General features: G+C 50.8%; 1 protein-coding gene across 2 annotated transcripts in view; it reads right to left on the reverse strand.

Moving 5' to 3' along the window:
- The window catches only part of ME2 (malic enzyme 2), a 64,259-nt gene that overhangs the window by 25,400 nt on the left and 13,954 nt on the right, over nucleotides 1-24,905 (reverse strand). For both annotated transcript variants that reach the window (XM_085877203.1, XM_085877204.1), the window contains 3 exons: nucleotides 24,531-24,680; nucleotides 7,123-7,198; nucleotides 6,763-6,924 (listed from right to left, as the gene is read on the reverse strand). In XM_085877203.1, coding sequence (XP_085733329.1) covers nucleotides 6,763-6,924; nucleotides 7,123-7,198; nucleotides 24,531-24,680 — 388 coding nt within the window. The remainder of the gene's footprint in view (nucleotides 1-6,762; nucleotides 6,925-7,122; nucleotides 7,199-24,530; nucleotides 24,681-24,905) is intronic.

Consider the following 24,905-nt stretch of genomic DNA (forward strand, 5'->3'; position numbering starts at 1 on the left):
GTGAATTCCTGCCCGCAGGCGTGCGAGCGACCGCGTTTTGCCAATGGCGGCCGCCTCGCCCACCGAACGGACAATCTAGTCGCAGCCTTCCGGATCGAACGCTGGAATCCCGCTATGGGTGTTTTGAGCACACCAAAGCCTAGTCAACACTCTACCCGCGCTACAGGGTCAATCGCCGAATCGTTGATATACCTGATTAATCGTGCGGGCAGACTACCGAGAGACTGTACCTCAACGGGGCCGCTTGGAAACGAGCCTCTTAAGCAGCTCGCTTCGATTTGGGATAACCGAGCAGGGTATTTATCGCGCAGCCCCGTTGGACCCGATCACTTTATCGGCTATTTAAAAACCAACTATATTCCGAATGCAGAACGGCAGTTCAATTAGGGAAAAGGACGCAACGAACGGGTTAACATTTAAACAAGCACATTTATTGAATAAGCGGCACATACGCAGTCATATAATCAAGCAAGGCAAGACACGCATGTAGTTTGCAATCGACAAAGGCAAAAACAAAAGCACGCATGCATTTATGTAACATGTAAGGGAGAAACCACGAGCAATGCAAAGGAGCTACGACCGTCTATTATGTACACACTGAACAGTTGTACTTAAAGACACAGCGTCACAATGTACACGCAAAGAAACAAGGAAAAACCCCAGGACAGACGAGGGGTAGACTGGACCTCTTGGGGTCTTTATAAACACAGAGCCGTGTAGACCGCAAAGGCTCCGAGAGACCAGGCTGGCTACCTTGTCCCTCGTGGTGACTCGCTAGGGCGACGCTCGATCGCCCCTCTCCCGTGACCCACGGTTTGGCACGGTCCGGCAGGCCGCGCACCTTGGCTCCGCTGCGCTCCTCTCTCTCCAGCTCCTCACCGACTGCAGAGACTCCAGACTCCAGACTGATTCAGCCCACAGCGCGGCTCCATACAACTACCCACAACTCCGACACGACACTCTCTCCTCGACTCCACACACCTCACAAAGTCCAGCAGAGCCCCCGACCTTGCGTTCAGCGCGCCCTTTTCTCTTCACGGTGCCTCGCCCCTCCCTTCCAGCACGCGCGGGAAACTTCCAGAAGAAGGGCATTTTCCTCGCCGAATCGGGGCCTTTCTCATTCTTTTCCTTTTTCACAGCTGGTCTCGCTTTTTTCCGCATGTGTTGATAATCCACTCGCAGGGTGGAATCCTCCGTCGTTGGTGGGGGGGGGGGAGGGTGGGGCCGTCGTCTGTTCTCCCCCAATGAATTCCAGGTTTCTCGCAACCGTGCTGAGGTGGAAATGCAGTGTTGGTGTGGTTGGCGTTTTGTGGTGGTAGTGACGGTGGTGTGGTGATGCGGTTGGTGGTTAAGGTGGTTGTAGTTGTCGTAATGGTGGCGTGGCTGGCGTTTTGTGGTGGCCGTGATGGTGATGTGGTTATGCGGTTTTGGAGGAGGTGATGAGGCAATGCGGTTGTGGTTGAGGTGGTTGTTCCAAAATAACGATAGCAAAAGAAAAACGGCTAACTCAAAGATCACAGCCCTGCACACGAATAATTGCCAGTTAAACATCGGTGGGGAAATCTATCTGAACACAGACTTATCGACATAACTGATCTAAGGACCTATATGGTCAGGTCAGGTATGGGAGCATGTGCCAGAACAGCGCGTCGCTGCGTCCACTTTCCGCCGGTACTCCAGGGGCCTCCGTCTGGCCATCCCCCAGGCAGATGCCAGGCCATCCCCATCTCCTTGAGATGATGGTCAACCTGCTGCAACCATGAGGCACGTGGTCGGCCCACTGGCCTCCTCCACTCATGAGACTCCCTCGCTGAGAGAATCTGGTGAGCAGGATCAGCGTCAGGAGAATGAGCCACATGTCCATACAGCCGCAGCTGACGCTCACGGACTATGCAGGTAACAAATCTCATCCGAGTCTCTCTCAGCAACCGCTCGTTGGACACAAAATCCGACCAGCGATAGCCAAGGATTCTCCGAAGAGACCTGGTACCAAAGGAATTAAGTCTCCGTCTCAGATCCTTGGTCAAAGTCCAAGTCTCGCACCCATAGAGCAAGACTGGAAGTACCAAGGACCTGAAGACTCGGACTTTCGTCCTCCCGCACAGGTACCGGCAGCGCCACACCCCATGATCCAGTGAATCCATGACTCCCCAGGCCCGACCCAGACGTCTATTGACCTCCGGCTCACAACCTGCGGAGACATGAATATCACTGCCAAGGTAAGTGAATCTATCCACGACCTCAACATCCTCACCACAAACAGACACAGACAGGACAGCAGCATCCAAGATGTCACCGAAAGCCTGGATCTTTGTTTTGACCCAAGAAATCCGTAATCCCAACGGCTCCGACTCCTCATTCAGCACCTCGAGGGCCCCCAAGAGGATGTCTAAAGTCTCCGCAAAGATGACTGCATCATCTGCAAAATCAAGGTCCGAGATCTTGACATTGCCAAACGATGCACCGCAACTCCTTCTCTCCGTCTTCCTCCCAAAAATCCAGTCCATACAAGTGCTGAAAAGTGAGGGGGGCAGTACACACCCCTGACGAACTCCAGTAACAACTGGAAATAAGTCAGAGATGGTACCACCACACTTCACAGCACTCTCAGTACCAGAGTAGAGTTCAGACATCAGATCGATCAGTTTTGGTGGCACCCCACGAAGACCAAGAATCCTCCAGAGGACATCCCGATTCACTGAATCGAACGCTTTACAGAGATCAACATAGGCTGCAAGCAGCCCCTGCCGAAACTCTCGTCTGCGTTCAGTGAGGACACGAAGAGCAAGGATACGGTCAATCGTTGACCTCTTTGGTGTAAAGCCTGACTGCTCTGGACGCTGGTGCTCAAGCAGATGGTGGCGAACCCTATCAAGAATTATCCGAGCAAAGACCTTGCCCGGCACTGAGAGCAGCGTCACCCCTCGGTAGTTGTTGCAGTATTGGCGATCACCCTTCCCTTTCCAGAGAGGGACAACAAGGCCCCTCTTCCAGTCAGTTGGGATGATGCCTGTGTTCCAGGCAGAGCACAAAACTGCATGCAACGACGCGAGTGCAGCATTTCCACCAGCCTTGAGAAGTTCGGCATGGATGCCACAGATCCCTGGAGCTTTGCCCCGTTCAACTGGTTCACCGCAGCCCGTGTTTCCACAAGCGATGGTGGACCACAGTTGATTCGAGGGTCAGCAACAGGGATTGTAACACCCTTGACGTCCAACTCGACAGCTGGGGGATCAGCCTGGTACAACCACTCAAAGTAACCGGCCCAGCGGGCCTTCACTTCAGACTCCTCTGTCAAGAGCCTACCACTCTCTGCTCGAACTGCAGTGCTCCGAGGGATGGGCTTGGATGAACATAATGCGCGAATTCCCCTGTAAGCGGGACGAGAATCACCTGTCCACAGGTGATGCTCTACCCCCTCACAGATTCCTCGCACATAGGCCTCCTTGTCCACCCTCAGTGCACGTACAGTTTTACGCCTCAGCTCCCTGAACAGCTCAGCTCTGCCATTCAGCCTGGCCCTGCGACTCTGGTCAATGGTATCCAGTGTCCCTTGAGAGACAAAATTCTTCTTTGCCCTGCGGTGAGCTCCAAGGCATCCACCGGCAACATCAAGGACGGTGGTCTTGAAGGTGCTCCACAACTCTTCAGGACCCCCAAAGCACCCAGACCCCCAAGTGTCCACTCAGCCTGTTCGCAAACTCCTCAGCTACTCTCTCATCCCTGAGCTTGGCAACATCCAGCCTAGGCTGGGATGGTACCATTCTCCAGGATTTAAGGTGCAGCTTTAGAGTTGCTACAACAAGCCTGTGGTCAGTATTGAGGAACTGAGCACTCCGGTAGACCCTGCAGTTCTGGATCATCCTCCAACGACCGTCAATGAGGACATGGTCAATCTCCTTTGCCACACCGCCAGCGTTGGAATACCAAGTCCAGCGATGAGCTTGCGGGCGCTGAAACCATGAACCAGCCACCCTAAGTCCATGACTTCTTGCAAAGTCAAGGAACTTAGTGCTATTCTGGTTCATAGTTCCTGACCCATGGGGACCAACACACACCTCATAACCATCCCTATCAGTTCCAGTCGATGCATTGAAATCCCCCAAGACTAGAAGTGTATCTCGTCTGGGGCACTGATCAACCACAGACTCGAGTGTGGCGTAGAATGTGTCCTTCACGGTAAGATCACTCGCCTCAGTCGGAGCATAAATAGAGACCAGGGAAATGACACCTAAGGAGTGACGAATCCTTAATCTCATAATACGCTCGTTGACCGGTGTTACCTCAATTATCATTGGGGTCAGCTTATTGGACACAGCTACAGCAACTCCTTGGGTATGGTAACCATCAGAGCGACCAGACCAATAGTAGGTGTAACCACCCACCATTATCTCGCCGCAATCCGGTCTCCGAACCTCAGAGAGAGCTGCAATCCCGATGTCCAAACGCTTGAGCTCAGATGATAACAGAGACAGGTGATCATCCTCTCTTAGGGATAGGACATTCCAGGCACCCACCCGAAGGGACCGCCTCAGGTTAACCCAAGGAGACCGCCGGCCTGGTGGACGACACCTCAGCACCACTCCGACCCACTCTCCCGCAATCTGACCCAGGGATGTTACCCCGTGGTTTCCCTCCTATCAAAGATTGGGGGTCCCGAAGGCTTTGCCCCAATCCCATCATCCGGTGAGCTGCCCTGCGAAGGGAAGCTGCACAGGAGGTACCTCACGGAGTGGATTTTCAGATTTTTTTGCGTTTTTGCGTTTTGCGGAATGAAGCGTTTTACGGTGGCTGGAGTGCAAATCCTGCCACCAACCTCCTAATAAGAAGTAACCCAACTGCAGGAGGACGTCCGCAGACACAGTTGGGCACTAGATATGGATGGCCGTTGGCTCACAAGGAGCTCCTCCGCCCTTTGACAGGTTTTGTTTTTAATCCTGCTGGGTGTCCATATCCAAACACCCTCCTCACCAGAAAACCTGGTGGGGGAGACGGTTTAGTCACCGACAACCCGACCATGGAACAGGTTAGTACAGGTTTACATGGTACCTGTAGCAGGTCACAGATCGAACCTGACCTGACCTATATGGTGCTCTGCAAATTTCCACAGCCATAACAATATATATATATATATATATATATATATATATATATATATATATATATATATATATATATATATTGCACCTAACTTTATCTTGCGATCTGATGAAAGAATGAAAGATGGCGGACTTGGAGATGAGCAGCTATTTTACTTGGAAATAAATATGGGCAAGCTCTTTAACTCCATTCTGCAAAATTACTAAAACAACGGGGGTTGTGACATTTTTTCTTTTTTCCTTGTTTTACAACAAAAATGGCTGCCAGTCTACCAGTGAGCCATCTTTGATCACAACACAAAATAAAGTGAGGGGCATGTGCATGCCAACATGTATTGTGCCTGTGCCAAGTTTGAACAAAATCAGACCACGCATGTCTGAGAAATGGTTGGGGACACATTCAAGTAACAAAATGTCCGCCAGTCGGCCATCTTGGATCTGATCTGGAAAGAAAATGACATGCATATGTAAGCCATTATTTATTATCTGTGTGCCAAGTTTGATCAACATTCGTAAATGTATGTCTGAGAAATGGTTGAGGACGTGTTCAACATTGGGTTTTTTTTACAACTAAAAAGGTTGCCAGACGGCCATCTTGGACCTGATCTCGAAAAAAAATGACGTGCATGGGTACACCATCATGTGTTGTCTTTGTAGCAAGTATGAATTATGAAAAAAATATGGTTGTGTGCGTGCGTGCACATAAACGCGCGTACGCGCACATAAACACACACGCACACACACCAAGACCAATTCCATAAGCCCCATTTCAGACCAAGTCCACGTGGGCTAATAAAGATCGTAAAAGTCGTATAAATTAATTAATTCCGGAATTTGCTGCCATTTTCCGCAGTGTCTGTTACATCACCCAATGTAACACAATACATGAATTTTTTGGGTGCTTTTTCTTTGTGTCCATGACAACATTCTTAAAATATACCCATCAGAGATGGGGAATCCCCCGCCATTGAAACATTTTTTTCAAGATGGCCACCCCAGTCGGCCATCTTGGATCCGGCCACGCCCAAAATCAATGGGGTTCTTCCTTTTCAGGTGGTACATGTGACCCAAATTTCAAATCGATATGGCGAACAGTTTATGAGTTATCGCACTCACAGCTATAAATGTTGACGCCCAGCCAGCCGGACGGACGGATGGACAGCTGGACGACCCGGGTGACAACAATATCCCCCTTCCACCAGGCGGCGGGGGATTAAAACAGCAAGTTTCCTGTTTGCAATCATTTCAAATTTTGGTTGACTGCCAGGCAGGCAGAGTAAAAAGAGTATCTCACTCACTCCTCTCAACGCCTGCGCGATTAGGACAAATTCAAAGCCAAGGGACGTTAAAACGAAAGACGACTTCCAATTGATGGTCTGATTAATGTTCAAAATATAACAATGGAATTAAATAAGTTGTTCCTCAATCATAAACTGCCAAGACAGACAGACATGAATAAATTGCTTAACTCCGCTTTTCACTTTGCGTGTGCAGGGTAATGAAAAAGGGTGGAAGCACTGAGCCGAAAGTCTCAATGATCAACGATGTGAGCACAACATGGGTTTCTTCACCATTAGATACTTCATCTACTGCAGCTTGTGTGTTCAAGTTTTAAGTCTCATTACAGCCATAATGATACAATGCCACGGTTTTCATTTCTCACCTCATTGTCTGTACCGACATCGATGCAGACTGGCAGGCATTTCTCCGGACGTATTCCAGCACACGCAGAATACAGGCAAAGCTTTCCCACTGGAATGCCCATGCCATAAACTCCAAGGTCTCCAAGGCCCAGAATACGCTGACCATCTGTCACCACAATGGCCTGGCCAATTGCAGGGTCATGCAAAAGGATTCAAATAGGCACCAAACCAAAAACAATCTGGCATTGGCAAGAAAAAAAATGCAACCTTGCAAGTGAGAAATGCTGTTGATGACTTGCAATCTATATTGCTTTAAATGATAATTTAAAGTCGAAATTTCGTGATCACATGACTACAATGGTTCCACCAAGTGACCTCACTTTGACATCATTTTCTGGCCAGTTATCCAGGATGCCTCGGATGTGTCCTTTGTCATTGATGCTGATGAAAAGCCCTCTGTAGTGGAAAGACAACTCCATCCCATCAACCACTTGTGGTTACATGTTCAATAAAAGCATAAAAACTGCAAAGTTCTGCAAAGTAAGTTGTTGACAAACATAAAATGACAGTTTGTGGGGAGTTTTCAATTGAAAACAACAATTTACGATGATACATGATCGAACCCCCATTTCTCTCATTCTTTCAACTTCCTACCCCTTTTTATTCTGATCCCTTCCTATCCTTTTTTTGTTAAAACATTTTAAAATTTTCTTTCCCTTTTAAAATTTTTATCTCCAACAACTACTCTTCTTCATTTGCTCATATTTCTTCTCAAAAAAACATATAAAATTATACGTAAAGGAAATAAGCCATCATATGCAGCCTGTGGCTGCTCGTTGCATCATTTTCTGGGAGCGCGACTGTGCCGCTGATGCAGTGCTTTCAATTACCAGTACACTGGTACTCATTTCGCTGGCCTCGGAAGGACAGGCTGAGTCAACCCCACCTGGTGTTAATTCAACATCATGACAGACACTTGAAATTCAAGACCCTAAGATCTTAAGCCAGCCACCTTAACTGTTCAGCCAACACCAGGCTATATAAACTCCCATGCTCTTATATAGCCAAAGAAAGCTACACAAGGGGAAGCCCTTTGCCATTTCAAACCCTACCTGGGTTCCTCCGCAGCTGTAGAATTTCACAACGTTGTTGTAAACCAACAATGCATTTCACCCTGACTGCAAGCCAGCAAATCAAATGGTGGATGTCAACAGTGGCTGAAAAGGTTAAACTACCAATCGATTTCGGCCTTTGTTGGCCCTGATCAGGGCAGGGACCATCTCACTCAGGAGACTGCCGTCTGGTGACATCTCAAGGAGATGAGGATGGGCCAGGAATCTGCCTGGGGGATGGCCAGACGGAGACCCGTGGAGTACTGGTGGAAAGTGGATGCAGCGATGCGCTGCTCCTCGCATGCTCCCATACCTGACCTGACCTGACCGGGGCAGTATTCCCAACCACTGAAAGTGACGATTTTTGGTAAAAAAAACAATCCTTGGCATCCCAACATTCCATGTTGTTTTGTTTCGTTTGTTTAAAATACAATGTCAAGGCACGTATAAGAACTAACACACATAATGTATAACAAGGGGAGCAGGAGACAAGAGGGACGGGAAGAGGGATGGGGGCGGGGTACACGGGGTAAACAAGATGGACACTGCAGGAACTTTCAGGAAGGAAAACAGGGAATATCAAGGACGTGGGTTTGGCATGGTTTTGAATGGGGGAAGATAAGAGATGGTGGTGAACAGCTATTTTGAAGACATGGAAGGAAGAGTGGGATTGAAGAGTGGGATTGAAGAGTATGTGGGAGTTTGTTCCAAAGGTGGGGAAAAAAGAGGAATGAAAGAATGAAGGTGAGCAGTGATTTGTGATTTTGGTAGTTTTACCAGAAGGGGGTTGCTGGTGGACATTGAGCGCTCTGCAGAAATATGGGGGAGTACAAATCTCAGACAGGGTGGTGGGCAGGAGAGGAGACGGCAGAAGACAGAAAGACCACTGACCTTCTTGCAGTGAGAGAGTGAGAGACCAAAGACTCAGCCTCATCACGGGAGATACCAATGATCTTAAATGCCTTGGTTTCCACAGTGTGAAGCCAAGAAAGGTGAGAGGTGGGAGCACCAACCCAGAGGAGAGAGCAGGGAGAGAGAGAGAGAGAGGAGAGAGAGAGAGAGAGGAGAGAGAGAGAGAGAGAGGAGAGAGAGAGAGAGAGGAGAGAGAGAGAGAGGAGAGAGAGAGAGGAGAGAGAGAGAGAGAGAGAGAGAGAGAGAGAGAGAGAGAGAGAGAGAGAGAGAGAGAGAGAGAGAGAGAGAGAGAGAGAGAGAGAGAGAGAGAGAGAGAGAGAGAGAGAGAGAGAGAGAGAGAGAGAGAGAGAGAGAGAGAGAGAGAGAGAGAGAGAGAGAGAGAGAGAGAGAGAGAGAGAGAGAGAGAGAGAGAGAGAGAGAGAGAGAGAGAGAGAGAGAGAGAGAGAGAGAGAGAGAGAGAGAGAGAGAGAGAGAGAGAGAGAGAGAGAGAGAGAGAGAGAGAGAGAGAGAGAGAGAGAGAGAGAGAGAGAGAGAGAGAGAGAGAGAGAGAGAGAGAGAGAGAGAGAGAGAGAGAGAGAGAGAGAGAGAGAGAGAGAGAGAGAGAGAGAGAGAGAGAGAGAGAGAGAGAGAGAGAGAGAGAGAGAGAGAGAGAGAGAGAGAGAGAGAGAGAGAGAGAGAGAGAGAGAGAGAGAGAGAGAGAGAGAGAGAGAGAGAGAGAGAGAGAGAGAGAGAGAGAGAGAGAGAGAGAGAGAGAGAGAGAGAGAGAGAGAGAGAGAGAGAGAGAGAGAGAGAGAGAGAGAGAGAGAGAGAGAGAGAGAGAGAGAGAGAGAGAGAGAGAGAGAGAGAGAGAGAGAGAGAGAGAGAGAGAGAGAGAGAGAGAGAGAGAGAGAGAGAGAGAGAGAGAGAGGAAGGAGAGAGAGAGAGAGGAGAGAGGAGAGAGGAGAGAGGAGAGAGGAGAGAGGAGAGAGGAGAGAGGAGAGAGGAGAGAGGAGAGAGGAGAGAGGAGAGAGGAGAGAGGAGAGAGGAGAGAGGAGAGATAGAGATAGAGATAGAGATAGAGATAGAGAGAGAGAGATGATTCCCTCCCCCTTCCTGAGCCAGTCGTGCTTTCCACATCACTGTCATACTGTGAAGATGAGATATTCTCCACATTGCATTTTACTTCGCTCCTGTTGACATATACAATTCAGGGTTATATCTTAAATCATTAAAAAGCGTCAGAACACTAATAAAACAAAAGTTTAACTGTATGCAAACAATAAACAAACTTTAATCAAAGGAGAATATTAAAAGCAGGTTTTTAAAAGAAAAGTTGAAATCCCGATTTCAGCCCTCACACCTGACGGTCCCCTTTTGGAGAGACATCGTCAGAGTGGGAGCTTTGTCAGGATTGAAAGACATGTTCCACGTGTTGGACCAACTTGTAATTTTATCCAGATCAGCAGAGATTGAAGAGGCTGATGCTTGCTGAGCTGAATGATGACAGATGGTACGGCAGATTGTGTCAGGTCAGGTCAGATTAGATCTGTGACTTGTTACAGGTACCATGTGAAATTGTACAAACCTGTTCCATGGTCGGGTTGTCGGTGATTAAACCGTCTCCCTCACCAGGTTTTTTGGTGAGGAGGGTGTTTGGATATGGACACCCAGCAGGATGAAGAACAAAACCTGTCAAAGGGCGGAGGAGCTCCTTGTGAGCCAACGGCCATCCATATCTAGTGCCCAACTGTGTCTGCGGACATCTTCCTGCAGTTGGGTTAATTTTTATTTGGAGGTTGATGGCAGGATTTGCACTCCGGCCACCGTAAAACCCTTCATTCCAAAAGCATTTTTAAAAATCTGAAAACCCACTCCGTGGGAGTACATCCTGTGTCGTTGCCCTTCGCAGGGTACCTCACTGGATGATGGGATTGCGGCAAAGCCTTCGGGACCCCCAATCTTTGATGGGAGGGAAACCATGGGGTAACATTCCCGGGTTAAATTGCGGTAGTGGGTGTCGGGGTGGTGCTGAGGTGTCGTCCACCAGATGGAGGTTTCCTTGGGTTAACCTGAGGGGGTCTCTTCGGGTGGGTGCCTGGAATGTACTATCCCGAAGAGAGGATGATCAGCTGTCTCTGTTATCATCTGAGCTCAACCGTTTGGATATCGGTATTGCAGCACTCTCGAAGGTTCGCAGACTGGATTGTGGAGTTCATGGCGGGTGGTTACATCTACTATTGTTATGGTCGCTCTGATGGTTACCACACCCAAGGAGTTGCTGTGGCTGTGGCTGTGTCAAATAAGCTGACTCCAATGATAACCGAGGTAACACCCGTCAACGAGCGTATTATGAGACGAAGGATTCGTCACTCCTTGGGTGTCATTTCCCTGGTCTCTGTATATGCTCCGACTGAGGCGAGTGATCTCACCGTAAAGGACGCAATGAGCCTGATCAGTGCCCCAAGCGAGAGACTCTTCTAGTCTTGGGGGATTTCAATGCATCGACTGGAACTGATAGGGATGGACATGAGACATGCGTTGGTCAAAATGGGTCTGGAACTGTTGACTTAGGGTGGCTGGTTCATGGTTTCAGTGCCCACAAGCTCATCGCTAGACTTGGTATTCCAACGCTGGTGGTGTGGCAAAGGAGATTGACCATGTGCTCGTTGATGGTCGCTGGAGGATGATCTAGAACTGTAGGATCGACTGGAGTGCTCAGTTCCTCAATACTGACCACAGTCATATTGGAATAACTCTGAAGTTTCAGCTTAAATCCAGGAGAATGGTACCATCCCAGCCTCGGCTGGATGTTGGCAAGCTCAAGGATGTGAGGGGAGCTGAGGTGTTTGCAAACAGGCTGAGTGGAGATTTTGGGGGTCTGGGTGCTTTGGGGATCCTGAAAGGTTGTGGAGTGCCTTCAAGATCACCGTCCTTGATGTTGCCGGTCGATATCTGGGAACTCACTCGAGGGCGAAGAAGAATTTTGTCTCTCAAGGGACACTGGATACCATTGCCCAGAGTCGCAGGGCCAGGCTGAATGGCAGAGCTGAGCTGTTCAGGGAGCTGAAGCATAAAACTGCACATGCACCAAGGGTGAACAAAGAGATGTGTGAGGAATCTGTGAGGGGGGTAGAGCATCACCTGTGGTCAAATGATTCTCATCCTGCTTCCAGGGAAATTCATGCACTGCGTTCCTCCAAGCCAGTCCCTCGGTGTATGACACGAAGAGCAGAGGGTGGTGGGCTTGACAGAGGAGTCCGAAGTGAAGGCCCGCTGGGCTGGTTATTTTGAGCGGCTGTACCAGGCTGATCCAGCAGCTGTTGAGTTGGATGTCAGAGGAGTTACAATTCCTATTGCTGACCCTCCAATAAAATGTGGTCCACCTTCTTTTGTGGAAAAACAGGGTGCGGTGAACCGGTTGAAATGGGCTAAACTCCAGACATCTGTGGCATCCATGCTGAACTTTCTCAGGACTGGTGGAAATGCTGTACTCATGTCATTGCATGCAGTTCTGTGCTCTGCCTGGAACACAGGCATCATCCCAACTGACTGGAAGAGGGGCCTTGTTGACCCTCTCTGGAAAGGGAAGGGTGATCGCCAAGACTGCAACAACTGCCGAGGGGCGACGCTGCTCTCAGTGCCAGGCAAGGTCTTTGCTTAGATAATTCTTGATGGCATTCACCACCATCTGCTTGAGCATCAGCGTCCAGAGCAGTCAGACTTTACACCAAAGAGGTCAACGATTGACCGTATCCTTGCTCTTCGGGTCCTCACCGAACGCAGATGAGAGTTTTGGCAGAGGCTGCTTGCAGCCTATGTTGATCAGTTGCGGCTGTATGGACATGTGGCTCATTTTCCTGATGCTGATCCTGCTCACCAGATTCTCTCAGCAAGGGAGTCTCGTGAGTGGAGGAGGCCAATGGGCCGACCACGTGCCTCGTGGTTGCAGTAAATTGACCAGCATCTCAAGGAGATGGGGATGGGCCAGGCATATGCCTGGGGGATGGCCAGACGGAGGCCCATGGACTTCTGGCGGAAAGTGGACGCAGCAACGCGCTGCTCCGGCACATGCTCCCACACCTGACCTGACCTGGTGCGGAAGAAGGTGAAGTCATGTGCGAAGAGATGAAGAGGATTTTCCAGAGAGTCGGAGAGATCATTGATGAAAATGAGAAATAGCACTGGACAGGACACTGCCTTCCTGGACAGGAAGAGGGGATGAGAGAATTCCATAAAGGGCCACACGTTGACTGTGACAGGAGAGAAAGTCTGCAAGCCAAGAGTGGAGATTGCCTTGCATACCAAAGGAAGAGTTTGGTGAGCAGGGCGGGGTGCCAGACTATCGAAAGCACGTGATATGTTGAGGAAGATGGCTCTGATCTCATGTCTGGCATCGAGATCTTCCATCCATTGTTGGATGGCACGTCATGTCGAAGATTCACGACAAGCCTTTATATTACCCCTTAAATCATAAACAACTGACTCCAACACTTCCTGATGGGGTTGGGAAAGGAAAGATAATGTGCTTGAGCGGCAGATAATAATTCATGCTGCCCTGGGTGGGTTTCGGACCTCATCGCTCACCATCAGTGGGGTGCCAATGACTGCGATATACAGCAACTAAAAATCGTCACTTTCTGTGGTTAGGAATGTGACACACTGAAACCAGTTGGTAGTTTAATATTTTCAGCCACTGGTGACATTCACCATGTGAACTGCAAGCTTGCAGTCGTTAGTTTGCAACAAAGATGCCACTGCATTGAAGAGCTTGCCTATGATATATATATATATATATATATATATATATATATATATATATATATATATATATATATATATATATATATATATATATATATATATATATATATATATATATATATATATATATATATATATATATATAGTTACGGTTGAGGAAATTCGCAAACCACCATTCAGGTCCCGTAGGTGAGATATCTCTGTAAGTACATGTGTAGTTAGCCCCAAACCCGTTGTTTAGAGGGAATAAATGTGATTCATTCGGGCTGCGACCCTTTGAGATAGTCGTTTTTCTGTGTTATCTTTATTTTGAACCAACCACGTCTCAACCGCCATCACACAACAACCACCAACCGCAACGCCGCTTCACAACAACAACAACGCCAACAGCCACGACCTTTACCTTCACAACTCGCTCCCGCAAACATCGCATCACCGCCATTCCAAACGTCGCCATGGCCATAAACCACCACAATAAACCCTCCACCACCTTCACCTCTCCTTCTGCGGGCATTCCCGCACCACTTGTGAACGCCGAGCGTCAGGCTGTCCTGGCCTCGTACGGGACGCGCGCCGAGCCGCGGGTGCAAAGTGTGGCCTTTCCGAGGAGAATTCGGATCAGGAATGATACACGCCCACTTCTGATCCGTCCAATCAGCAAGCGCGGGGCGGTTTGACCCGCCTCCAGGCGCGTCGGTGTAGAATCGATATATGCAAATTCGAGGATCAGGGGAGACTCACGCCCCTTTTTCTCCGTCCAATGGGCGAGCGTGGCTCCACCCCCGAGCTCGTTCTGATCCAGAAATTTGCAAATGGGTTCTCCTGCCGGACTATAAAAGCGCCGAGCGCGGGGCAGTCAAGTCAGTTTTGGAGAGCAGAGTGTGGCAGCGGCAGAGTGTGGGAGCGGCAGTCAGTTTGAGAAGAGTCAAGTGAGTTTGAGAAGAGTCAAGGTGAGTTTGAGAAGAGTCAAGGTGAGTTGGAGAAGCAGTCAAGTCGGGTCTGGAGGAGAGTCAGTCTGTCGCAGGTCGGAGTCTGTCGGGGTTCGGAGTCTGTCGGGGAGCTGCAGAGAGAGGAAGCCTGGAGCTTGGAGTGCGGTCGAGGTGATTTGCTGCAGTCGGCTGAGGAGAATTGCGGAGGGACCGGATAGCTCGGATCCGAGGCAAGGAAGACGGCGATCGGCGACGAGCTCGCAGTGGAGTCGCTCTTCGCGGGACCCAAGCAAGCCAGCTATCCTCTTTCCCCAGAGCATCAACAATTCCCCCCTTCCCCCCCCCACGCTGATATAGTGCGAAAAGGGGGCCCCGTTCCCACCCCACTCCAAGCAGCGCCAACGAAACCCGCGAAGGAGCGCGGAGTCGGGGCACCGCCGCCCCGCCACATTTGCGGCTCATCACAAGACACGGGTAGGATCCACTCGGTCTCGCGGCCCACAGGCCCCGTCTGTCCCCTTGTCTTTGAGGGTGGCCCTTTTCTTTTGCTTTTGAGTAAATGTGTTGTTGGCGCCGTCTGTAAAGTAAAACTGTGTAAGTGTTGCCGTGTGCACGCGTAGTCGGTTGTAGATCTGCATTGTTGTGTTTCTTTTGTTACATCTGCTTTTGGTGCATAATTGTTGTATTTGTATATGTGTGCTCTCCGTGTGCCGCGGAATAAATGTGCATTATGTTGAACTGTTTTTCCCGTTTCGCTTCGTCTTTTCTTTAATTGAATCTCCATCTTGCTTCACGTAAAGGGTTGGTAGTGGGCTTAATACGTCCGATAATTAATCGGAACCGTCGAGGCCGACGATAACATCGCTCGGTTATCCCGATAGTACGGAACGGGTCGCTTAAGTGGCCCGTGTGCGGAGTCGACCTGCGGCGAGGTGCGATCGCCCGGTCTACCCTCCACGTGGGTACTTAGGTAGGTCGAGTTTGGCGAACAACCCTATCCCACGCGGGGGGGGGGGGCGATTGGCACGATCGTGGTGAGGCCGAAAGGCCCACCCGTGACTAGCTCCCGACGTTAGTCCGAGAGGGTCACGACAGAATTGTCCGTCCGGTGGGCGACGTACCGCGATTCGAGTTACGTGGCCGATCGCACGTCGGCGGGCGCGAATTCGCAACAATATATATATATATATATATATATATATATATATATACATATATATATATATATACATATATATATATATACACATATATATATATATACACATATATATATATATACATAGATATATATACATACATATATATATATATATACATATATATATATACATACATATATATATATATATATATATATATATATATATATATATATATACATATATATATATACATATATATATATATATATATATATATATATATATATATATATATATATATATATATATATATATATATATATAGATAGATATATATATATATATGTGTATTAGCCTGGTGTTGGCACAGTGGTTTGGGCAGCGGCTTGGGATCCAAAAGGTCCTGAGTTCAAGCCCCGTTGGGCCACTGAATTAATACACCAGGAGGTTGACTCAGCCTGTCATCCTTCCGAGGTCGGCAAAGTGAGTACCAGTGTACTGGGCCCGGTGTGTGCCCCGGTTAGAATAGGTGTACCATATCCCTGTGTCGTAAGAGGCGACCAGGGTTGCATCAGGAAGGGCATCCGGCATAAAACCTGTGCCAAATCACGATGCGGATCATAACGGATGATCCGCTGTGGCGACCCCTAACGGGAGCAGCCGAAAGAAGAAGAAGAATATTATAATATATATTATATATATATATATATATATATATATATATATATATATATATATATATATATATATATATATATATTGTTGCGGATTCGCGCCCGCCGGCGTGCGGACGGCCACGTAACTCGAATCGCGGCACGTCGCCCACCGGACGGACAATCCAGTCGTGACCCTCTCGGACTAACGCCAGGAACCAGTCACGGGTGGACCTTTCGGTCTCACCGCGATCGAGCCAATCAGCCCCCGCGTGGGATAGGGTTGCTCGCCAAATTCGACCTACCTAAATACCCACGCGGAGGGTAGACCGGGCGATCGCACCTCGCCGCAGGTCGACTTCGGACACGGGCCACTTAAGCGACCCGTTCCGTACTATCAGAATAACCGAGCGGTGTTATCGTCGGCCTCGACGGTTCGATTAATTATCGGGCGTATTCAGCCCACTACCAACCCTTTACGTGAAGCAAGATGAGGATTCAATGGGAGAAATGACGAAGCGAAGCGGGAAACAGTTCAACACAAAAGCACATTTATTCGCGGCACACGGGAAGCACACATATACAATTCCACCAAATGCACACAGAAAAGACACAATGCAATTTACACAACAAGCAAATGTAAAAGTGAAAACACAATGCAGAGCTAATACCGACTACCGAGCACACGGCAACACTTATACAATTCTACTTCACAGACGGCGCCGACAACACATACCCAAAACCAAGGAAAAGAAATACCCTCAAGGATGAGGCGGGCCTGAGGCCGAGACCGGGTCGCGCCTACCCGTCTGGTGATGAGACGCGGAGCGGCGATGGCGCCCCAACTCCGCGGGCCTCGCGGACAGTGTCTGGCAGGGGGTGGGAAAGGGGCCCCCTTGGTCGCACTATCTCAGCGCGGGGGGAAACAGGAGGGGGTTGCTGATGCTCGGGGTATAGAGGATCTTTATTATGTGCGACGAGCGTCTCCACCTCGGCCAGGTCGCGCTGTCGGCCTCCCTCGGGTGCAGCTTCCTGCACGACGCGAGCACCCCCTCGTCTGGTGTCGCCGCCTTTCCACAGCTCGTCCCCTCCGTTCCGACTCCAACGCACACGACGAGCAGCTCCACCGCCCGCGAAGTCTTGACCCTCTGCTTCCGACTCTCCTACTCTCCGCCTCTCCGCCTCTGGACTCTCCGACTCTGGACTCTTCTTTGGACTCTCCTCTTTTTGACTGACGAACACGGTCCTTTTATCCCCCCGTAGCTTCGCCTTTGACCCCCTCCCTTTGACCTTTCACCTCGCTCCCCATTGGCCCGAGAAAAAGTGGGCGTGAAGGCTTTTTGATCCACAAATTTGCATATATCGATCGTCCTGGAGGCGGGGCCAAATCGCCCCTCGCTCACCGATTGGACGGCAAAAAGTGGGCGTGTGTCGTTTTTGATCCGTTTTTGAAGCACAAAATCCGTGATTTTGTACACGCTGTTCGACGCGCGCCCTGCACGAGTCCAACACCGGTACCCACAGCGGGGCAAGAACGGTGGCGATGCTACGGTTGCGAGGTGTGACGTGAAGGTCGTGGCGGTTGTGGTGAAGCGGTGGTTGTGGTTGTAATCATGGCGGTTGGTCCAAAATAAAGATAGTAAAAGAAAAACGGCTATCCTTAAGAGTCGCAGCACGCATAAATGACATGTATTCCCACGAGACAACGGGTTTGGGCCTAACTACACATATACTTGCCGAGATACCTCACCGAAGGGACCTGAATGGTGGTTTGCGAATTTGGTAACCACAACACTACCCCCTCCCCTTTTTACAGACTCGTCCCGAGTCGTCAAATTTTCGTGTGCCATCATGTGTAGTTTTCCCCTAGTACATTTTACCTACGGATCCCTGGGTGCGACATTCATGGTATTCGTGTCCCCAAAATAAATAACCTGAGGGCTGCGTAACTATCTAAACAAACTCACTCACACGGACGACTTAAATAAAATTGCCGGCGCTAAGACATACATGCCGGGGGCGCACTCATATTTACAGTACATCTTAACCTTAACTTACAAATTTTACACTAAACCATGGCCCAGGATCATTGAACTCTGCAAAAGAAAAGCAGTTAGCAGGGAGCCAGGCTGCCCACATGCAGTCTCTGGCTCAAACAATGCAGGTGACAGGGAACGTGGCTGGCTGCTCACACGCAGTCCAAGGCCTTCCCTTTTGAACTGAACGCAGTGAACCACAACGGTGCATGGGCTGCACAAACGCAGTCTCCGTGCCAGCTCAAGTGGCACACGCAATGAGCACAACGAATGGATGGATGAACACAAACACGGTGCACGGGCCGCCACTGCAGACCCGTGTTGTAGCTGCCAACAGGGCAGTTCTCGCAGCTTGCAAACTGTTGCCTTGATCCTGGCGCACATGGAAATGAACAGGGGGGGGCAAAGCAAAATTGAACGGGGCTGGTGAACGTGGGCAGTGGGCATGGCATGGCAAAGGCAGCAGGCAAACACAGCCCGCAGAAGAAGGCCGCTGCAGGCAAACACAGCCGGCAGACGACCTGGCCGGCACAGGCCTTGAAGAAAAAACAGCCAGCCGGCAGATGAAGTGGGCCGGCACAGGCCCTGCAGCACAGCAGCTGCAGACGATCCAGCCGGCACAGACCTTGCAGCAAAATAACAGCTGCCGATGAAGTTGGCCGGCACAGGCCTTGAAGAAAAAAAAACAGCCAGCCGATGAAGCTGGCCAGCCTTTGCCGTTCAGTGGAGGTTGGTGGAGGGGGTGCGGTGGTGCTGGCCACTCGGAAGGCGGGCTCGGACCTACCTACCTGTCTCCCTCCCAACCTATCGCCTTTGCCTGTCACTGTACATACCCACTCCCTTAATTTGTCAAACCCCAATTTAGCCCCAACTTATTTTTTTGTTGTTTTTATTTTTACTTCCCCACTATAAATCGTCCCCTAACCCCCTTTATCGTCCTTGTTCAGCTAACCTATCCTGTCACCTAGCCTACTCCCAACCCCTACGTTCCCTTCCCGGAGGGGAATAAGGGAGAGCTAACGTCCTGTGTCGAGGCCCAACGAAGCCTCAGAATGGCCTCCCCAGAGTTCGGCGATCTTAACACCAAGTGGGTCCAGCGGCCCACAACGACAGCGAGGGGATGGATGGTGCGGAGGGGTACATCTCCTAATCTACCCTAACCATTTAACTGTTAAACTACCCCGGGGCTTTCAACAAGCGCCTCTCGCTTAAACTATTGGTTCTAACAACCCAGATTCCCGTCGCCTGTGTTGGTGTCCTCACAATTTCGGGCCTCGCCCCAATTTTCTCTCCGTGCCCTCACACGGTCTCCTGGCTGGGACACGTGGCTCCCTTTGGCAGGCACGACCCTCTGCCGAATCTCCCGCTATGGCACCCCCGGGCACTACACTGCCTCCGAGCCTACCAGCTCCCTAACACCGGGGAGTGCCCCCCATGGCACCTCCCCTGAAACGCACACGTGGCAGGCCGGCCTCCCGGGCCCCTTTCCGAGGGTCACCCGTGCCCACAACACTGCCCACGCGGCTAATGGCGCCCCGGGCCCCCGCACCAAGCAGGCGCACCCGTGCCCACTACTCTATCCCGGCCCCCCATGGGCCCATGGCCTACCGCGGCCGACTAGCCTGGTGCCCGGGGTACCCACTCAGCGAGACTCACCTTTCGCAGCCACGCTCCCAAGCCCGTCAACAGGGCTCCTGCACCCCTCCAAATGGGTCTCGAGCCTACTTTCCCACCAACCACAAAACGACCTCCATTTTTCAATTTGACTAACCCAGCTAACTCACTTTACTCTGACCCCGGGGTCCCTTGGGCGGGAGTCACTCCTCCCCCCAATCACTCATCGCACCATGCATTCCCCATTCGCTCCATACACACAGACCCGCTGGCCTCACTCACTCAACATGTACTCACCTCACAACCCACCAACTCTTCAACACACACACCACTGAACTCTGCCATCCTTCTATCTACCTCCCCTAACTAACTCGTGCTCCCACGTCGTCCCTTATACTATAGCACATTCCTTTTAACACTACGTAGCTAAACTACGTCCCCTCTACACATCCAAAGTCTGTCTGTCTCCAAAATAACTTTTATTTCCCATTAATCAATTTCCCAACCTAAATCTGGCTACAATCCCTCTAACTAATCCATTCCACGGACTCCATGAGGACTTACCCCTGCCCCATGAAGTCGGTCTAACTAAGCTAACCCTTCCCCCTAACTAGTTTCCATCCTGTGCCCAGGGTTAGGGGGTCTTCCCCCCCTTGCCCAGGAATCCTTTGCACCCGAAAGTGAGGCTTGCTGTCTTTTTTTTTTTTCATGCGCAGCACCTGCGCGGCAACTCAGAGCTCGCGCACTTTGCACCTGGCCGTGACGTCATGCAGCTGCACGTGTACCTCGTCCCTCCTTGGACGGTACCATCCGGCAGAGATACCCCTCCTGCCGGATTCCAACCACACGTGCAGCCATGACGTCACCGTGCGCATAAAAAAAAAAACACAAGCCCCACGTCTCGAGGGGTTCCCCACGCGAACACATGTGCTTTGCCCGTTGGAGCTTAACACACACGATCGCGTGGAGAACCCCGTCCGGTCCAAATCCATTTACCTGCCTAAACTTTGTCCGTCCGCGGGATCGGCAAATCCACCGCGTGCGTTTCCGGACCGGGACTTCACTCTCGCAAGCGAGCACGTGGCGGTCTCGTGCGTTGCACAGCACGGACCGCGTGCTCACTGCTGGGTGAACCCGGCACGGTCCCCGAAACAACTACAGCCGCTACTCGGCTTTCTCTCCTCTGTCGCCGTCGTCGTCGCCATTCCACACACGCATACCTGCGTGTTCCGACGCACACAGTCCACTCCATCACATTCACACCGGGAGACGCGGCTGCGTGCTCCCGCATGCCAACCGACATCTCCCTCACATACCGCTCTCTCACACACACGGTCTCCCTTGCACACAGCGACCTTGCACACGGCCATTCACTCACGCGTGCGGGGGCACTTACCCGCGGTGCCTCACTCGCACTCCGTGCCTCATCCACACACGCGGGGGCACTCACCCGCGGTACCTCACTCATACACACGGCGACACTCACACACGCGGTCTCTTCCACACACGGTGCCTCACCCACACACGCGGGGGCACTAACCCGCGGTGCCTCACTCACACTCCGTGCCTCATCCACACACGGCGTGCTGGGAAGCACGTACTCCGGCACCATCGCCACCACACCACTCACACACGGGGTCGCTTCCACACACGGGGACGCACTCACGCTTGCACCACACACACAGGGACAACCACACTGGGGATTTGTGTCCCCACAAGGGTCTCCGGGGCCTCTATACCCCCCAAGCTCGCCGTGCACCCGTCCACAGCACCCGTCCTCTCAACCTCGCGAAGCACGACCGAACTCACCTGGTCGTGACTCGCCTCAAGGGGGCATACTCCCTCCCCTCGTTCCTGGAGGAGGCCATCCAGGTGCTCACACTGGGTCTCTACCCAGTCCGCCAGCTCACCCCCATTATCCTCCACTACCTCTGTGTGTGTGTGCGTCACTTACCCCGTCTTCCTCGTGTAGTCTTTCCTCTATTTTTTCTATCTCCCGTGTCTCTGCCAACTCTTCACCCTTTACCTCCCCTGTCTCAACTATTATTTCCTTTGTCACGGCCTTCATGCCCGCCTGCAGGCATCGGCCCATGTTCTGCGTCTCACCCCGGAGCTTTTTCATTTCTTCCTTCATGTTTGCTTCCATTCCGTTTATTTGCTTGTTCATTTCGTTTGTATTTGTATCCATCTTTTCGTTTATTTGTTGTGTATTCGCATCCATCTTTTCGTTCATTTGTTGTGTATTCGCATCCATTTTTTGTGTATTCGCATCCATTCTCGCTGTCATTGCCGCCAGCATGGCGCATAGCTGGGCCATGTCGGGTGCGCTTGAGTGAGCCGTTTCGGCAGGGGTTGGGGAAGGGTCTTGGTGGAGAGGGGGGGGAAGTGTCATACACCGCGGCCGCTGCCGCACCCACCTCGGGCCCTGGGTTCAGTTGGGCGAGTCCGTGTTCCTGCACAATCAACATTTCCTGCTCGGGGATTCCATCCTGGACCATGGATCCTACACATTCTACATCCATTTCTAATACCCCCGGCTCCCGCTCGCCTTGAGACGCCATCTTGCTTCTCGTGAAGGGTTAATTTGCTCGCTCGTAATTTGGAGGGAATCGGGGGTCGCTTCTCTCACCCCTGGACCGATTCCCGTGAATTTCGCTGGAGACAGGAGAGCCTGTTGTCCCGCTCTCCAATACCAGTGCCGCGAGGAGGGCGATGAATTTGTATCCCACTCCTGACACCAGTGTTGCGGATTCGCGCCCGCCGGCGTGCGGACGGCCACGTAACTCGAATCGCGGCACGTCGCCCACCGGACGGACAATCCAGTCGTGACCCTCTCGGACTAACGCCGGGAACCAGTCACGGGTGGACCTTTCGGTCTCACCGCGATCGAGCCAATCAGCCCCCGCGTGGGATAGGGTTGCTCGCCAAATTCGACCTACCTAAGTACCCACGCGGAGGGTAGACCGGGCGATCGCACCTCGCCGCAGGTCGACTTCGGACACGGGCCACTTAAGCGACCCGTTCCGTACTATCAGAATAACCGAGCGGTGTTATCGTCGGCCTCGACGGTTCGATTAATTATCGGGCGTATTCAGCCCACTACCAACCCTTTACGTGAAGCAAGATGAGGATTCAATGGGAGAAATGACGAAGCGAAGCGGGAAACAGTTCAACACAAAAGCACATTTATTCGCGGCACACGGGAAGCACACATATACAATTCCACCAAATTCACACAGAAAAGACACAATGCAATTTACACAACAAGCAAATGTAAAAGTGAAAACACAATGCAGAGCTAATACCGACTACCGAGCACACGGCAACACTTATACAATTCTACTTCACAGACGGCGCCGACAACACATACCCAAAACCAAGGAAAAGAAATACCCTCAAGGATGAGGCGGGCCTGAGGCCGAGACCGGGTCGCGCCTACCCGTCTGGTGATGAGACGCGGAGCGGCGATGGCGCCCCAACTCCGCGGGCCTCGCGGACAGTGTCTGGCAGGGGGTGGGAAAGGGGGCCCCTTGGTCGCACTATCTCAGCGCGGGGGGAAACAGGAGGGGGTTGCTGATGCTCGGGGTATAGAGGATCTTTATTATGTGCGACGAGCGTCTCCACCTCGGCCAGGTCGCGCTGTCGGCCTCCCTCGGGTGCAGCTTCCTGCACGACGCGAGCACCCCCTCGTCTGGTGTCGCCGCCTTTCCACAGCTCGTCCCCTCCGTTCCGACTCCAACGCACACGACGAGCAGCTCCACCGCCCGCGAAGTCTTGACCCTCTGCTTCCGACTCTCCTACTCTCCGCCTCTCCGCCTCTGGACTCTCCGACTCTGGACTCTTCTTTGGACTCTCCTCTTTTGACTGACGAACACGGTCCTTTTATCCCCCCGTAGCTTCGCCTTTGACCCCCTCCCTTTGACCTTTCACCTCGCTCCCCATTGGCCCGAGAAAAAGTGGGCGTGAAGGCTTTTTGATCCACAAATTTGCATATATCGATCGTCCTGGAGGCGGGGCCAAATCGCCCCTCGCTCACCGATTGGACGGCAAAAAGTGGGCGTGTGTCGTTTTTGATCCGTTTTTGAAGCACAAAATCCGTGATTTTGTACACGCTGTTCGACGCGCGCCCTGCACGAGTCCAACACCGGTACCCACAGCGGGGCAAGAACGGTGGCGATGCTACGGTTGCGAGGTGTGACGTGAAGGTCGTGGCGGTTGTGGTGAAGCGGTGGTTGTGGTTGTAATCATGGCGGTTGGTCCAAAATAAAGATAGTAAAAGAAAAACGGCTATCCTTAAGAGTCGCAGCACGCATAAATGACATGTATTCCCACGAGACAACGGGTTTGGGCCTAACTACACATATACTTGCCGAGATACCTCACCTAAGGGACCTGAATGGTGGTTTGCGAATTTGGTAACCACAACAATATATATATATATATATATATATATATATATATATATATATATATATATATACATATATTGAATATAATTTTTTTTACATGAATGTCATCATATGAGAAAATATTTGCAAGAAGGGTAAATACACCATTTCAAACAACTCTGAGGTAAGACAAGAACAAACTGCAGTGATGAAGAGAACATAAAAGTACAAATCCAAGAAACAAAATGGTAAGTCATACTTGGGCCTTCGGAAGATGTGGCCGTAACGAGTACAGGCCAAGCCAACAGTTGGTGTGTACACAATGGGCATGAGGTTTTCGATGTCATCCTGCAGGATCCGGTAAAATAGCTTCTCGTTCCTTTCCTGAATTCCCATAACATAGATGTACCTGTACAAGGTGAGCAAATACAACGGCAAGGTTGGTTTGGAGCTGGATCGTGTGGTTTACAAGACAAGGATTTTTTATTCATTGTATCTAATCTCTTCTTCCTTTGGAAAAATGCTTGTGTTTGCCTGAACATTGTTTAGTTGTGGGTTCAAGTCCCAGCAGCAACCAATTATTTTGTGAAGGTACTTGTACAAAAAACAAGTTCCAATGAACTAAGATCCTGGT

The sequence above is a fragment of the Eptatretus burgeri genome, chromosome 4 (genome assembly GCF_056783735.1).
Source record: "Eptatretus burgeri isolate ZD-2024b chromosome 4, Ebu_testis_v1, whole genome shotgun sequence".
Taxonomy (NCBI): domain Eukaryota; kingdom Metazoa; phylum Chordata; class Myxini; order Myxiniformes; family Myxinidae; genus Eptatretus; species Eptatretus burgeri.